This window comes from Brachypodium distachyon, chromosome 5 (genome assembly GCF_000005505.3).
Source record: "Brachypodium distachyon strain Bd21 chromosome 5, Brachypodium_distachyon_v3.0, whole genome shotgun sequence".
In the NCBI taxonomy this organism is placed as follows: domain Eukaryota; kingdom Viridiplantae; phylum Streptophyta; class Magnoliopsida; order Poales; family Poaceae; genus Brachypodium; species Brachypodium distachyon.
The window spans coordinates 25,006,405-25,021,750 of record NC_016135.3 but is presented as its reverse complement, the minus strand read 5'-3'; the positions used below and the strand labels follow the sequence as shown (position 1 = coordinate 25,021,750).

Sequence of the window (15,346 nt, the reverse complement as noted above, 5' to 3'; positions counted from 1 at the left end):
CAACTTGTAAAGCAAACTTGTCTTTTGTAGCTTTCAAGATATTTAGCATACTGAGAATTTTCTGTTTCATTCCGATTCCAGGCATGTCCACTTTTCCTTTCTTTGCAGGTTTAGGTGCAGGTCTTTACTGGAAAGAAGATCAGAAAATAAGATGACCTTTGATGCAGGTTTATGTTCAGTTGCTCTGCATCGAGGATCACAGCCAAACCTATCCTAGAGAAAGTCAGTCACTCTCTTCTTGCTTAACTGCTATTTACTTCATAATAATTTGCCAACTGAATCCATACAGCTGATTGGCCAGAATAACTCTCTTATTTGTTAAGAAGTTATATTTTGCTGCCCAATCTTTGTTGATACTAAAACCTTGTAACTGCTGTTAAAGTTTAGCATTGATCTGGGTTATTCTCAGGGCCTGCTGACGCAGTTCTGCCGGAAGTATATACGAAAGCGTGATAATGAAGGCGCCAATTAGGAACTGGTTGATGGTTGATGGTTGTTTGGTGTTCAGTTGACTGAGAGGACAAAGTTCAAGGTCAGATTCTAATATGTTCGGAATACCCTGTTTGGAACTGAGGATATCTAGGAGACGTGTCATTTCGTTCATTGCATGGAAAGAATTTTTTCAAAAGTTCAAAAATACTTTCAGGTTACACATTTTTCTCTCATCAACTGTGTTCTTGTTTCTATGAGCAGGTTGGTTCAACTCTCTTGGACGGTGATTATTCGCAGATTTTACATTCCTACATAATCACAACTGTTTAAATGGTTCAACGAGAAAACAGTAATAAGAAATAACTTATAGAGAAATTAAATTCAAAATGCACGTATCGTGGAGACGTGCGTTGCACGTGCAAGCTCACTAGTATAGATGAAGTTAGCATTGCTGTGTAATGTTTAATCATGTAAACATTAAATTCTTGTGTAATGTTTAATCTAGCTGTTGCATCACCAGAGAGCAAGTATGCGCACGTGTGTGGTTAAAAGATTTGGGCGTTCGTTTCTTAACAGACACTAGCGAACGTTCTCTGTTTGATATTTCTGGTTTTGTTTTTCTTCCAGCTGAACCGGACGTTTGCGTATTATAGGGATTACGCTTTCCAGGAAGGGATACAGGTTTGGCTGTGGTTGAGAGGGGACGGAGGTCGGCGCGGGTACTGGCGTGATAAGGGGATCGACTAGGACCTCCTTGTGTGCGCATGGGTGACGAGGTCGACCGGAAGGGTATCTTTGGCGGCGAGCAGTGGCTGCGGCCAGGGGCGGAGCCAGGCCTGGTGCTACCGGTGCTGTAGCACTGGCCTGGCAAGGATGCTCACAAGAGGATTCATCAAGTATTTAGTTCATTAGTATGTAAAATCCACAAGTATAACACCATTAGTCCTATCTTAGCACCATCCTTGTCCGGTTTTTGGCTCCGCCACTGGCTGCGGCGGAGGAGCTCGTCGCCGGGCCTCCAGAGAGCTCCTGGACAGAAATAAAGAGTGGTTAAAGGTTCTCCAGGTCAGTTTGGTGCTAGGGATAGGAGTAATAATTGGAAGTAGGGCGGAGGCCCTAGGCATCTTCGTCGAGGCCGAGGCAACTCACCTCGCCGGAGATGGAGAAGAAAGGCTCGGCCGGCTTAGCTACTTCTCTAGGGTGGGATTAGGAGGAATAGGATGTGGTTCGGGGTCTAGGAGAAGCCAGGGGCGGCTTTATGTAGCCCCGAGGCTGTGCACGATGGACCGTGTCCACGGCGAGCGCGCCAGCGCGGTATGGGCGAGCATGGAAACCGGGGGCGCAGCACGTTGCACGTTAGTCAGGCGGGCTTCTTTGGGGCGCCTGGATGCTCAGAGAGTGGAAGAGGCGAGCCGGGAGGTCGGTTTCATTACGCAGGGCCGGAGTGTCGGCGAGGTGCTCGACGGCGGGTAAGAGCGCGAGGGGGAGAAGATGGGGAGCGTTCTGTGGCTATATCATGGCTCTGAGCGTTCCTAGGAACGAGGAGCTTTAGCGCTGGCGAGCAGAGGGATGAGGCTCGGGTGTGGCATGCTGGCCGCGACGTGGCGCCGGCAACGGCGAGCGGCGCAAAGTCAACCGACAAAGGCATCAAGAAGCGCATAAGAGGCATTATGTCGCGGCAGAAAGGTTGCAGGATGAGGGAGAGAGGGATGGGTGCCGGCGTGCATGCCCTGGGCGTGCTCTGGACACGCCGGGAGCGCCGGCAATGGCCACACGGCCAAGGGAGGAAGATGGGGAAAGTGAGGGGGTGTCAAATGGGTCCAGGGACCACTATACAGGGTCAGGGGATGCAGGAGAAGGGCTATAATTGGGTGGACAAGAGAATTTGAGTGAGAGACGAGGAGAGCGAGTTCTTGCCAGATTCTGTTCTTGGACTCTTGGTCCTTTTGCTCAAGTTTTCAACTGTACCATGGTAAATTCCTGCTTATCCGAGTGTAAATAGGTAAGGGCCAGGTGCTGGTAAAATTTCAGCGTAAATGGTTGAGTGTAGAGTTAGTTTTCGTCAGATTTGCAAAACAGGCTGAGATTCAAATTTGAACCTGCTCTCAAATTTTGAAGTGTGCAGTTTCATATTTTTGCATATTTGGATTCAGCGTGTCGGCATGGTTCTAGTGGTGGTAGTGTCACATTTTTCTGAGTTCGAAAAGTTTGAAAATCTTTGGAAATACAAATCTGGACAGAAATTTGAAATTGAAGCTCTTCTGAACTTTCGAACTGAAGTTGAAAAACTTTATTTTAGAAAATTTCCAGAAATAATAATATAAGGTAATTGTGTGGGAATTTTTTTTAAAGAAATTTTTTACACAAAATGATAAATTGTTTTCGCTGATTTTGAAAAAGTGGGAAAATAATTTGTTTATATATTTATTAAATGATATTTTTGATCACAAATGAAAATTATAGTAAATATGCTCCACCCTGAATTTTCTCATAACTAAGTAAAATGGTTTTGCATTTTATTGGTATTAAAGATGAAAAAAGAAGTTTGAACAAGAGTGAAAATTGGGGTTTTGATCAGTAGGGCTTTCGGGTTTTTGGTTCCCTATTTGATTGCTCATATTAAGAAAAGATCGATGAGATAGATTTATGATTGGATTCATGAGGTTTCTTGTTCATCAAATTTTAGGTTTCAAAATATTTTCAAACTCCAAATAAAAGCATTTAGTTCAAAAACATCAAATAATATCCAAGAATGGCATGAATCCAACTGATTCTAAATAAAATCTAATAGTTTTTTTGAAAGATGGCAAATTTGCATTTTGTTGAAATAATCTTTCTATCTTTTGAAAAGTAGGCCGGGTGTGACACTAGCTTGTTGCTTGTTTCGGTGGATGCCTGCTTCTTGGTCTGGGGCCTCAAGAACTGTTCTGTGTCGAGGAATTTGTTTGTTCTCTTTAGATTTGTTGCTCAATTGTAACAAAAAAAAAAATCTGCTGGTGGAAATTAGAAGGCAGCATGCCGCAAGCCAGCAACTGCTTGTCCCTTTGCTGTAGATGGGAAGAACCAGCGGTGACGTAATTGTTTATGTGAGAATTAGTATTTACATGGGTGAACGATTTTACGTTACTTTTGATATCCGTAATTGGGAGGAATCAACTAGATACTTGTAGTGAGAAGTGCATGGTAGCTTGCCTTTTAACCTTTTGATAACCATCATAAGCTAAAATAAACATGGACATAACAAGTTGCACTAAGTAGAGCATTAGGAAAAGGAAGACATTGGCATCAACCTCCCAGTATAAGGAAACTAGAAGAGATGCGACCTTACTCAAATGCGTCCAACATGCTCTTAAGCTTTGCAACATCTTCTTTGCTCACTAACATTCAAGCCTCAGGTAGAGTCCTGGAAATCATTGTATATGTTCTATTTTGCATGGGCTTGATGTTTACTAATTGTATATTTTCTATTTTGGACTGCCACTGTCCTTGATATGATGCAATGTATAATCACCAAACATCTAAATTTCTCACATTTTGGATAGCATTTGGCAATATAATCTTCTTGTGCTCATTTCCTTTTACCCAATTATGCTGTGAACAGAAGTATAGCAAATCAGTTAACTTCCCAATTACATTGGTCCAGAGCAGTTCTTTTTGTGTACTATTCTTTAATCCTACTCCTCCAGTCTATCTCATATAGTTGAAGTGTATTTTTATGATTACTTTGAATACTTCTAAGCCCTAATTTAGTAGCTTTGCTCACAGTTTCCAGTCTGACTACATAATGTTTGAAGACAAGGTTGATATTGACCTGTATTTTTCCTTTATAGGGAAGTGATCTATGTGATTGCTAAGAAAAACAACACTTTGTAGATAAAGATATCTGACAGTAATATTTTGCGTGATACTAATTTGTTAAATCATAGCTTGATCTCTTTGCAAACATGCTTATGTTTTGTTCAGATCAAGTTTGCCATGTGCTCTTTTTGCCGTCAGAGTTAATTGCCCCTCCATATTTTCTCTTTTGCCTTTTTAACCTGTGAACATTGAAATGTGTTTTTTTCTCATGATCATCGTGAATGAATGCAGGATGGCTTCAGTGGCCATATCAACACCGTGTTTGATTGAGGTGCAACAATTGATTTCATCCTTTCAGCTTAGTGCACCTTTTCAATTTGTTGTAGGTAATGTATATTTAGTTATTTGTTCACTGTCACAGAATCAACTTTAGACTAATTACATGGATGTTGTAATAATAACTATGCTCTCAGTGTACGGTGGCAGAGAAAGGATAGAAGAGGCAATCGGGTCCTGACGCCATATGGAGTGTGTGTCGATGGTCGGCGGGAAGAAGTCCGGCAAGAAGTGACCGCGGACAGGTGAAGAAAAAGGAGGGGTATGATACTAATAAAGACCGTCGTCCCAATTTATTTCCACAGCTCCTGGATTTTCAGTTCGCCTGTGTGTGGTTTGCTAAATCTTATGTCGATTTGACCCATTGAGGAGGTCCAAGTGTGGTTTGGAACTTTGGATAGTGAGCCGAGAGAGATTGGCAGCCTTAGAGTGTGGAGGGATGAGGGTTTGGATATGATAAGTCGTTATTCAGATTGGTATGTTGAACACTACAGGGCTATGAACTGGTGTTTTCATTAAACTCATGTAAGCTCTGGACTGGGAATACAATACTACTCACTTCTCTCTTCTTTACATGTTCTTTCAAAGACCTTGTAACTGATACGCTACAATTGAGTTGTGCATGTTCTGGATCTAATTTGGCAGGTTGATTGACAGATGAATTTGATAACATATGTTTAACATCAATTAGGGTGTCTCTGATTTGCAAAAGGGCAGCAAATCCTTCTGATCTCCCACTGGTTCAAGTTAATAAAAATGCCATGAGAAAGTTTGTGTTTCATTGACAAGAGAAAGTTTGTGTTAGGATGAACATTTATATTGGATTGCAAGGGGATGGCATGCATGAGATAGTTGAACGACTGATAGCATGACAGTGGCAGAACCAAATTGTCACTGTCGAAATTCCACAATCCCATCCCTCAAAAACACCCGACAAAATTATTACTGCTTAAGAAATCAGTACTCATATCTAATCAAAATTCTCACGCTTCTACAGCGAATCAGTACTCTGGTCTGATGCATCAGGATCAAAATTGCCAAAATTCCACACCTCTGTACGATTGAACTAAGACTCCTCCACGATCCCAAAACAGTGCGAACTGAGACTTTCCTGTACACGATCTCCAGAAAGCTTTCGAAGCCTTAGAGAAAAGCTTTCGAAGCGATACTTACTCCTCCTTACGCTCGGCGGTAGACGTTAGCGGGCGGCTCGTCGGGCTATGCAGCGGTGGTGGAGTCGTCGGAGGCGGGTGGCTCCTCGGCGGGCTCTGCACCGGTCGTGGACACGTTGTTGACGGATAGCTCGGCGGGCTCTGCAGCGCTCGTGGACGCATCGTCGCCGGTTGGCTCGGCGGGCTCTGCAGCAGCGACGGGCGGGTCGTCGGGGTCGGGGTTGAAATCTGAAGTGCAGAAGGTGGCGCCGCCCCTGAAACCGATCTCTGCCGCCCCTGAAATCCCCGGGCTCGTCTTCGACCACATCGTCATCCCCATTCTCAGAGTCGCTCGAGCTGTTATCCCCCTCCTCAACGACAGCAGCTTGGACAGCTTCCTGGCCAACCTCGACAATGGAATCCGCCAGCCGAAGCAACCGATGCAGCCCAGACTGCCTCTGGATAATACTCCTGCACAAGTCTCCCTCCCCTGCACAAGGTCCGCCATGTCAAATACGTCTCCCACACGAACTGCCTCGATGGTGATTTCGGCTCTGTGCGTCAACTGGTGGTTGTCGACATACTCCTGAAATTGAGCTAAGGAGGAGATGACGGGCCTTTCGAATGGGAGACCCATGATGAGGTGTAGGTGGATGGATGTACGTGTGGGTTGGGGATGATGGGGGAACTTATAGGCCGGATGGTCGCCGTGCTCTGCAAGCCTCGGCATCCAGTTCAGCGCCAGCGGTGAATTCCCCTGCCCGCTGGCAGCCCGGCCATTCAAATTTCAAAATCATCACAATTTCCCCGCGATGCTGCTTCATTTTGCCAGCGTGCCAATTTTTAGTGATTTAGTAATTTCTGAACCCTGCACCGAACAAGTACGGAGTACTGAAGTTGGCGGCGAACTCCCGGCGAACCCCCATGCATGGCCGGCCGCCTTGTTTGGAGATGGCCAAGTGTGGGCTTCCACCGCTACGGAAGCGCGCCTTGGACCCAATACCGGCCCAGGCCCATCAGTCCAACTGCGTAGCTTCCGGGGTCCGGTGTTACGTGGAGACCGGCGATTGGCCGGCACCGGATGCGCCTCGCCCTCCTGGACTCGCCCATCCGTCCACCGGCCACCGTCTTCCCCGAGCAAAGCTGCCACTCATGGGGGGATCCACTAGCCACTGCGAAATCTCGAGGAAACGTTCCCGTCCCGTTTGTCCACACCGCTGAGGAGCCGAGGCCGCCGCCACCTGAAGCCATGGTCATGCCGCTGCTGGGCTCCGGCTCCCCCTCCTCCTCGCTCCCTCCTTGCTCTTCCAGGTATTACGTAGTAATACTCCTAGCAAGCAGTACCAGCAAACCAGCACTGCGAGTTCCCACAAATTATGGCTTCCTTTTTTGTAATGTGTTGGATCCGCTGCGACTAGATCAGGGTGTGATTGCAGTGGGCGGCGATTGGAAGGTGAGATTCTGGGATGGTAATGTCTGCCTGGGCGGTCCTGATGTCCGATTTAGACTACATTTAGCAAATGAAACTTAGGAGGTTAAAGTTGGTCTCCGGATTTCGGGTCCTAAACCTGGGTGGAATGCTGATGAGTTGCGCCTGTTTCCGTGTTTCGGTTCTTCTTCAGTGTATTCGTTTGTTTCTTCCTGACAGGAGAATATGTGGCCCTGCTGCGCGCAGCAATGTCAGATGCTCTCTGGAAGAGAAAGTGCCACTGAGAAGCAATGGGGTATCCAAGAAGTTGCTATCAGGCCTTGCAGCTTCTCTTGTGTTCATCTCTTCACCTAGCCAGGTACTGATGTCTAGTACTCCATCAGATGCACGTTACAGGTTTCACTACTCTGACAGAAAATTCAGAGAGCAAAGCCCACATTTTCCATTTGAGCAAGGAAAATTTGTTAATCCATTGGCAGAAAAAAAGAGAGTAGGATTGCCAGTTTTAGACCCGCACCATGGTATCGATGTGCTCTTCTTGTTGACCAGGCTATTCCTGCAGACACCTTTGCCCAGCCGAGCTTGTGCCAGGTTGCAGTGGTGCCGGCCATCGATAAAGATGCCGTTCCTCTGAAATTTGACGGCCCTTCGGATGATGGCGGCTCAGGCATGATGATGATGAAGGGCATGACTGCCAAGAACTTTGATCCGGTTCGCTACTCCGGTAGGTGGTTCGAGGTAGCATCGCTGAAACGCGGATTTGCTGGTCAGGGACAAGAAGACTGCCATTGTACTCAGGTATTGTAACGACAGCAGCCTCCCACATAATGGTCTGCATTTTTTTAAAGGACTGGAATAGTATGTATGTTGTCCCAAAAAATATATTTGGGATCATGGTATCAAAAACTCAATTTATCAGAGGCAAGCTGTCTCCATACCTTCTGCATCATATGATCTGTAACTGTAAGAGTATGATTTCAGAAAGTTGCTGGTACTGCAGGGAGTGTATACATTTGATGAGAAGTCGCGCGCAATCCAGGTGGAGACATTCTGTGTCCATGGTTCACCTGATGGATACATCACCGGTATCCGGGGGAGGGTGCAATGCCTGTCTGAAGAGGACATGGCTAGTGCTGAGACAGATCTTGAGAGGGAGGAGATGATCCGCAGCAAATGCTTTCTCCGTTTCCCGACACTCCCATTCATACCCAAGTTACCCTATGATGTCATTGCAACCGATTATGACAATTATGCCGTTGTGTCTGGTGCTAAGGACGCAAGCTTTATTCAGGTGGGGAACTGATTTTTTTTACTCCTACTATAATAACTAACCCTAATGTGTAACCATCTTCCACGTGCATTCTTATTTTCTGCAAATAAATTGTGTGAATACTGAGTATATTGCCAACTGAACTAAGGGTTTATTCTCAGAACTGAACACTAGGCGTGTATACCCTTTATGCTGGTAAAATCATCATACTATCTGATCCACTTGTGATTTGGAATATCATAAACATTAACTCATGTTTCGGCCATTGAATCAGGTATACTCAAGAACACCCAACCCTGGGCCGGAGTTCATTGAGAAGTACAAGTCCTATGCTGCCAACTTCGGCTACGATCCAACCAAGATCAAGGACACGCCGCAGGACTGTGAAGTCTCCTCTGACCAGCTTGCGCAGATGATGTCGATGCCTGGGATGAATGAGGCCTTGACGAATCAGTTCCCAGACCTGAAGCTGAAGTCGTCAGTCGCATTTGATCCGTTCACAAGTGTGTCTCAGACCTTGAAGAAGCTCCTTGAACTCTACTTCAAGTAAATCCAGTACTAGTAATAATACAATTCAGTTACTTCTGTCCGTGTCATGTTCCCACGATTATGGCTTCTCCTATGCGCGTTATTTTTAGAGGAGAATCATTGAAGGGCGTTGAAGCAATCGTACTAAACTACGGAGTAGAACTCAGCGAAGTGTACTGTCAGGGAACGGCAAAGCCAGAGCCAGGCAATTAATTGGAGTCGGTTACGGCACCTCGACCTAGCCTGAATCCATACCTGAACCTGATGGAATTCACAAAGGAAAACAGTTTACAGTAACAAACAGCCACGATATATGCGCTAGCTATAAGTACCGCTTCTTCCCGTCAGACTCCCCCCGAACCCGAAGGAGAGATCGATCATTGCCGGACACTAGATAGATTAGGGACACTGATTTGCCGGCGTTTTCCGTTTGCCATGGCTCAGAACGCGGCCGCTGGAGTTAACCACGGCGAGGGCCTCGGGCTGCCGGAGACTTGGTCGGGATGCGTGACTGAGCGCGGCGCAGACAACTTCGAGGTGACCAATTGCGCGCTGCTCGTCGTCATGGGGGCCGGGAGTTACGTCAGCTCCAGCACGTTCTGCGTCGGCGGCTACGACTGGAGCATCAGGTTCTACCCGGCCGGAGCCTCCAATGCCGCCGGCTATGCCTCGGCCTTCTTGTATTATCTCAGCGAGACGAAGAACGTGAGGGCAAAGTGGACCACGACCATGCTGGACAAGGACGGCCAAGTAGTAGCCAACAAGGAAACCTCACAGACGTATATCTTTTCTCCGGAAATTACTGATGCCACTAAAACCAGCTGGGGCTGGTTACAATTCATCGAGAAACTGAAGCTGGAATCGCCGCCGTCTGATGACCAGCAGCTCGGCCATGGCGGCTGCTTCACGATCAGGGGTGCGTCGTCACGGTCATCAAAGAGCCACCGCCGGATCAGTGCAAGGAGAAGCCTTTCGAGATCCCGCCGCCAGAGCTGCCGGGACAGCTCGAGCGCGTCCTCAAGGACGGGAAAGGCGCCGACGTCACGATCCTGGTCGGCGGCAGGGAGTTCAGCGCGCACAGGTTCATGCTGGCCGCGCGGTCGCCGGTTTTCGACGCGCAGCTCTTTGGTCCTTTGGCGGAGAAGGGTGACACGCGGTGTGCGGCAATAGAGGTCGTCGACATGGAGCCGGTCATCTTCGAGATGCTCCTTCACTTCATCTACGCGGACTCGCTGCCGCCGTGCGACGGCGAAGAAGGCTACGGTGCTGCCGAGATGCAGCATCTGCTGGTCGCGGCGGATCGGTATGGGCTGGACAGGCTCAAGGCGATGTGCGAAGAGAAGCTGTGCAAAACCATCGACGCGAGGCACGAGTACGTTGGCGCTGGCGAATCAGCACTTTTGCGAGAGGCTTAAAAATGCATGCGAGGAGTTCATGTCGAAGCCAGGACGAGCGAGCATGGTCATGGTGAGCGACGGGTTCAGGCGACTCGTGGCACGTTGCATCCCGCTTGTTTTGGAGCACAAATAGGCATACATGACAAAAATGAAATTGTAGATACATTTTGAAGTTCTGGTTATATTAGCACAAATCTTATGTTGTATCGGTCAGATCAAATTTTGTTTCATATGCAATTTTTTTTGCATAACACTATAACAGACACTTTATCTTCTTTTTTTGCCGATAACAGACAATTTATCAATGCTGTTGAGACAAATTAATACATTAGGCTGCCGTCTGAATTTTCAACCCAAAATTTGATCTTCAAACCAAAATAGCACGTGAGAATTCAAGCCGCATAGATTTTTTTTTCCTGAAAAAATACCAGGGAGCCAAGCACAATTCAGTGACCAGCTTTGTAAGATCTGAAATCTATTTGACAGAGAAAATGTCCCTTTTCCTCAAAATGCCCCTTTCATTGTCAAGGATGTGTTCAACGCCTTCAGCTCTTCTCATCCACGGGCAGCTGAAATCGGTCTTCAGGCCAATCCTGTCGCCGGTTGGTGGTGAAGGACGTCGACGAGTGACAATGGATATATAAATCCTGCTAAATCCAAAAGATACTAAATATTTCAGTCATCTAGAATCAAATAATGACTAACTGACTACATATTTAGTTCCTACAACGTAGAATGCATTTTTTTCTTAACTGAAAATAGATGACTGCATTGTTCCTGGTGTTGGTGTATGTATATTGTGCTCCATTCTGTCATGTCATGCTGGAGCAGAGAGATGAAGGTGACCGCAATGTTTCGGCACATCCAATTATCCATGCTTGCAGGAGTTGATGCAAGACAGAAAGGAGAATTCAGTAAAACGCCATGGGTACCAATGCAATCTAGAACTCCGGAACAAGAAGAGATAGACCATACACCGTACACCAATGTTGTCGAGTCCATGCCATTGAATAGGATATAATCGTTTTTCTTGCGCGGAACGAATCATCAGATATTAAGAGCACCAAATCTCGGAGAGGATCATCAGAGTAGAGTGTATACTCCGTGACCTCTGCCCATGCCATGTGGCCCGTATCTCCACGATTTTGGCTTCTCCTACGCGCATTATTGTTAGGAAAATCAGGGAAGCCATCGTACTAAAATAGTAGAACACACCGAAGCGTGAAGGAACGGCAAAGCCGGAGCCAGGCAGTTGGACTAGGTTACGGCACATCGATCTACTCCAGCCGCCACACCAGCCGGTTGGCGTTCTTCGTTTGCCATGGCTGATCAGAACGCGGCCGCCACAGTTCTACGAGAGACTTCGTCAAGATGCGTCACGGAGTGCGGCGCACACAACTTCGAGGTGACCAATTACGCACTGCTCTCCGGCATGGGGATCGGGAATTTCGTCAGCTCCAGCACGTTCTGCGTCGGCGGCTACGGCTGGAACATCAGGTTCTACCCGGACGGAGCCAAGAATGCCCCTGCCGGCTATGCGTCGGCCTTCTTGGCTAATCTCAGCGAGACGAAGGACAAAGTGACGACAAAGTACACCTTGACCATGCTGGACAAAGACGGCCAAGTAGTAGCCAACAAGGAAGTCTCACGGACGCGCATCTTTTCTCCGGATCCGGACGGTAATTGCTGGGGCTGGTCAGAATTCGTCGAGAAACTGAAGCTGACAAAGCCGCCTTCTGATGGTCAACTCGGCAATGGCGGCTGCTTCACGATAAGGTGCGTTGTCACGGTCATCAAAGAGCCACCAGCGGATCAGTGCAACGAGAAGCTTTTCGAGATTCCGCCGCCGGAGCTGCTGGGACAGCTCGAGCACGTCCTCAAGGACGGGAAAGGCGCCGACATCAAGCTCCTGGTCGGCGGCAGGGAGTTCAACGCGCACAGGTTCATGCTGGCCGTGTGGTCACCGGTTTTCCACGCGCAGCTCCTTGGTCCGATGGCGGAGGAGGACACGACGCGTGTAATAGAGGTTGTCAACATGGAGCCCGCCGTCTTCGAGATGCTGCTTCACTTCATCTACACGGACTCGCTGCCGCCATGCGACGGCGAAGAAGGCTATGGTGCCCCCGAGATGCAGCATCTGCTGGTCGCGGCAGATCGGTACGGGCTGGACAGGCTCAAGGCGATGTGCGAAGAGAAGCTGTGCAAAAGCATCGACATGAAGACAGTCACGAGTACACTGGCTTTGGCGAATCAACATTTTTGCGAGCGGCTTAAGAATGCATGTGAGGAGTTCATGTCGAAGCCAGGACGAGTGAGCACTGTCTTGTTGAGCGAAGGGTTTAGACGAGTCATGGCAACTTGCTTCCCGCTAGTTTTAAAGGACAAGGAGGTACCCGCCACGAAAAAGGAAGTGTAGATGGATTTTGAAGTTTCATGTTAGCAACCTTATCTATACCTATTTAAAAAATACGAACCGTTCCATTCACCTCTTTTTCGTCGTTCACGTGGCCCCACGCTGAATCTCTCTCTGTGCCTCATCTTCTCGTCTTCCCTCCTCCCTCGAGCGCACGAACCGCCGCCTCCCTCCGCACACGCGAGACGCCGTCGCCCACGAGCTGCCCCCACCTCTCTCTGTGCGACAGCCGCCGCACCCCCGCCGTCGATGGGTCGTTCCCCTGCCGAAAGTTGTGGACGTGGCGTCCTTCCTCGCCTCACCGCCCCGGCCGGAGTCCTTCACCCCGCTCATCGCTGCAGAGGCGGAGGGTACCGACGGGGACACAAATGAGGAAGAGGATCCGCGGGGATCGGAGCGATCTGGCGGAGATAGGTGGGAGGGTGAGGAGCGACCTGAGACGTCGCTCGATTTCTCCCTCTTCATCAGCGAGCGTTATGCAGATGGTAAGATTCGGTGCTTTAGTGTCTCGATTTGAGCACGTTTGGTTGAGAAGAGAAGTAATGCAGCGGGAGAACCTTTGTTCAGAAAGTTTGGCGGCCATGGGTGGGCACCTCAGCACCTGGTAATGGCAGCTGCAGCGGGTGAACTTTTTGTAGTGTAGAGTATCCATCTCTTCTCTCCAATGTTCATTGCCTCTCTTTTGGTTCAGGATAATTGGAACTTGTACAAATTGGAGCCGTGGTATTGCAATTTGGATGCCAAAAGGTCCAACTTGGTAGGTTATGCCAGTTACCACAAAATATGACCTTCGAAATCAAAGATATTGCAAAAGGAGTTTAGAGTACATATACTCTATAAACCCTCAAGAGTGGTACTACATTGGAGCAATGCACTGGGCTTCTAAATTATTGAAGAGTTCCAAATGTGCCATTTGGATAGGTCAACCCAAAAGGCTCTAAACTTTTGGACTTGTGTTTTAATCATAAGGTTTAGCTATTCGATCAACCTATATGTATGTGCAACACTGCAAGCTTCTTTGCTTGGCTTCGTTAATGACTTAAGTTTAAAATAAAAGGGCTAGCTGCGCTTTGTGTCTTGCAAATGTGCCAATCTGTTCCTACTAGAAATATTTTCAAGCCTGCTTTGTTCATGAGATGAGGCCCTGTAGGTTGTCCCTGCTCTAGATTATGCAGACTCAGCTTTGTTGGAGGATGAGGGAGAATTATGTTAGTTTCTAGGGGAAAACTATTTTGATTCTCTTTTAGATGACCTTATGTTAGGCAAATTTTTGTTAAGAAAAAAAGATGCAAGTCAATAATATGGTGAATTGTGGCTGTTTCCGGATACTCGTTTAACTGCTCGCTAATTCCTAGAGGGGGACTTGTTATTGTATTTCTCGATCAACTTGACAAGTGTGGATAACCCTGTCAAGAAGTTTTTTGGAGAGTGCACAGAGCTTAATGTCAAGCTTGGTCGCTGTTTCTGGCAGGAAGTCAGTCCTGGTTTCTCTCACTCATTTCATGACAGGTTAAGATTTTTTATCAGTCTAGAAATAATCAGTGCATTGTTTCTAGCTTAGAAATGTTTAGGATTCATGGAAAGGATGTCTATCACTCTATCACTTGGAGCCTGAGATTGTTTTATTTGAGGAAAAATATTATTGTTAAGATTTGCAGTGGAAAGAAAATATGGTCAATTATGTTGCAAAGAGTACTTACATGTCATTCTGTTTATTCTTTCATTTTCCAGACGAACAGTGACTTCGATGCAAAACCAATGGTTATGTTTTTTCGTCAATATTCTACAGGAAAAACAACTTTGATTAAGCACCTGTGAAAACAAGCTACCCAGGTTTCAGCTTTGTCTAATACAGAATACCTCAGCTGTCTTGATTCAATAGTGGAGATTTCTTCCTGGTTCACTTATGTTTCTGCTGGACCAAGATCTTTTATTTTTGATGGGGCTGGTCCGAGATCTGATTCACCTAACAATTGAATTGTACCTCAGTGGCACATACTAGGTGATGGTGCTGCATCTCTTCTCATTTCTCTTGATTTAGCTTCGTTGTACAAATTACACATCCCACAATAAAGTGATATACTATACTATAGGGCTACAGGTTCTTCTGTTTGATTCTCAGTTACTACTTAAGCTTTCGATGCATTTTGACTGTCTTTCTAGCTATCATATTACTACCATCCCACAGGAATCTGAAATGATGCTGCATAATTGCAATCCCTTTTTACCGCTGGTACTCTGCTGACTTGCTAATAACAACACAAATCGCTTTCAGTTCTGTACATACTCCTATTTCGGATGATCATGCTTCATTTTCTATGAATAAACACCTATTTCTGATATATGTGTGCTATTATTTTAGAAGGACCAAAAGAGGAAGTTTTGATGCATGTTTTTGAGTGTATCATTTTATTTTATTGTTCCGTGACGGGTCCCGGCCGCCGTAGGTGACGTCGTAGGAACTGGAAGCACTGGAGGCGCTAGACCTCGTGCGGCGCGAGGCCATCTCCGTGTGTGGCGCCGGAGCATGGCGAACAGGCCGCACGCCGAATCATGAGATGGGGAGGCACCGGAGCAGGGGATGGGGCGGCG

At 47.0% G+C, this 15,346-nt stretch overlaps 2 protein-coding genes, 1 long non-coding RNA gene and 1 pseudogene across 4 annotated transcripts; all 4 read left to right on the top strand.

The window, feature by feature from the left end:
- The first annotated feature begins 103 nt into the window (after nt 1-103).
- Nucleotides 104-931, top strand: LOC106865596. The gene is made up of 3 exons (XR_001404753.2): nt 104-222; nt 410-532; nt 694-931. It is a non-coding gene; the product is annotated as an uncharacterized LOC106865596 (long non-coding RNA).
- Nucleotides 932-6,783: 5,852 nt separating this feature from the next.
- On the top strand, nt 6,784-9,005 carry LOC100828257 (chloroplastic lipocalin). Of its 2 annotated transcripts, none has more exons than XM_024456338.1 (5): nt 6,784-7,028; nt 7,393-7,504; nt 7,696-7,944; nt 8,147-8,437; nt 8,691-9,005. In XM_024456338.1, the coding sequence occupies exons 1-5, from the start codon at nt 6,799-6,801 to the stop codon at nt 8,964-8,966; spliced, it is 1,158 nt and encodes a 385-aa protein (XP_024312106.1). In that variant the 5' UTR covers nt 6,784-6,798; the 3' UTR covers nt 8,967-9,005. The 2 variants fall into 2 exon arrangements, with proteins under 2 accessions (XP_024312106.1, XP_003580593.2); XM_003580545.3 differs by having other exon boundaries at nt 7,366-7,504.
- A 143-nt stretch (nt 9,006-9,148) lies between these two features.
- Nucleotides 9,149-10,474, top strand: LOC100837741 (annotated as a pseudogene).
- A 1,188-nt stretch (nt 10,475-11,662) lies between these two features.
- On the top strand, nt 11,663-12,757 carry LOC100837439 (BTB/POZ and MATH domain-containing protein 1). The gene is made up of 2 exons (XM_010228984.1): nt 11,663-11,983; nt 12,194-12,757. Exons 1-2 carry the CDS (start codon nt 11,663-11,665, stop codon nt 12,755-12,757), a joined length of 885 nt encoding a protein of 294 aa, XP_010227286.1.
- The last annotated feature ends 2,589 nt before the right edge of the window (nt 12,758-15,346 follow it).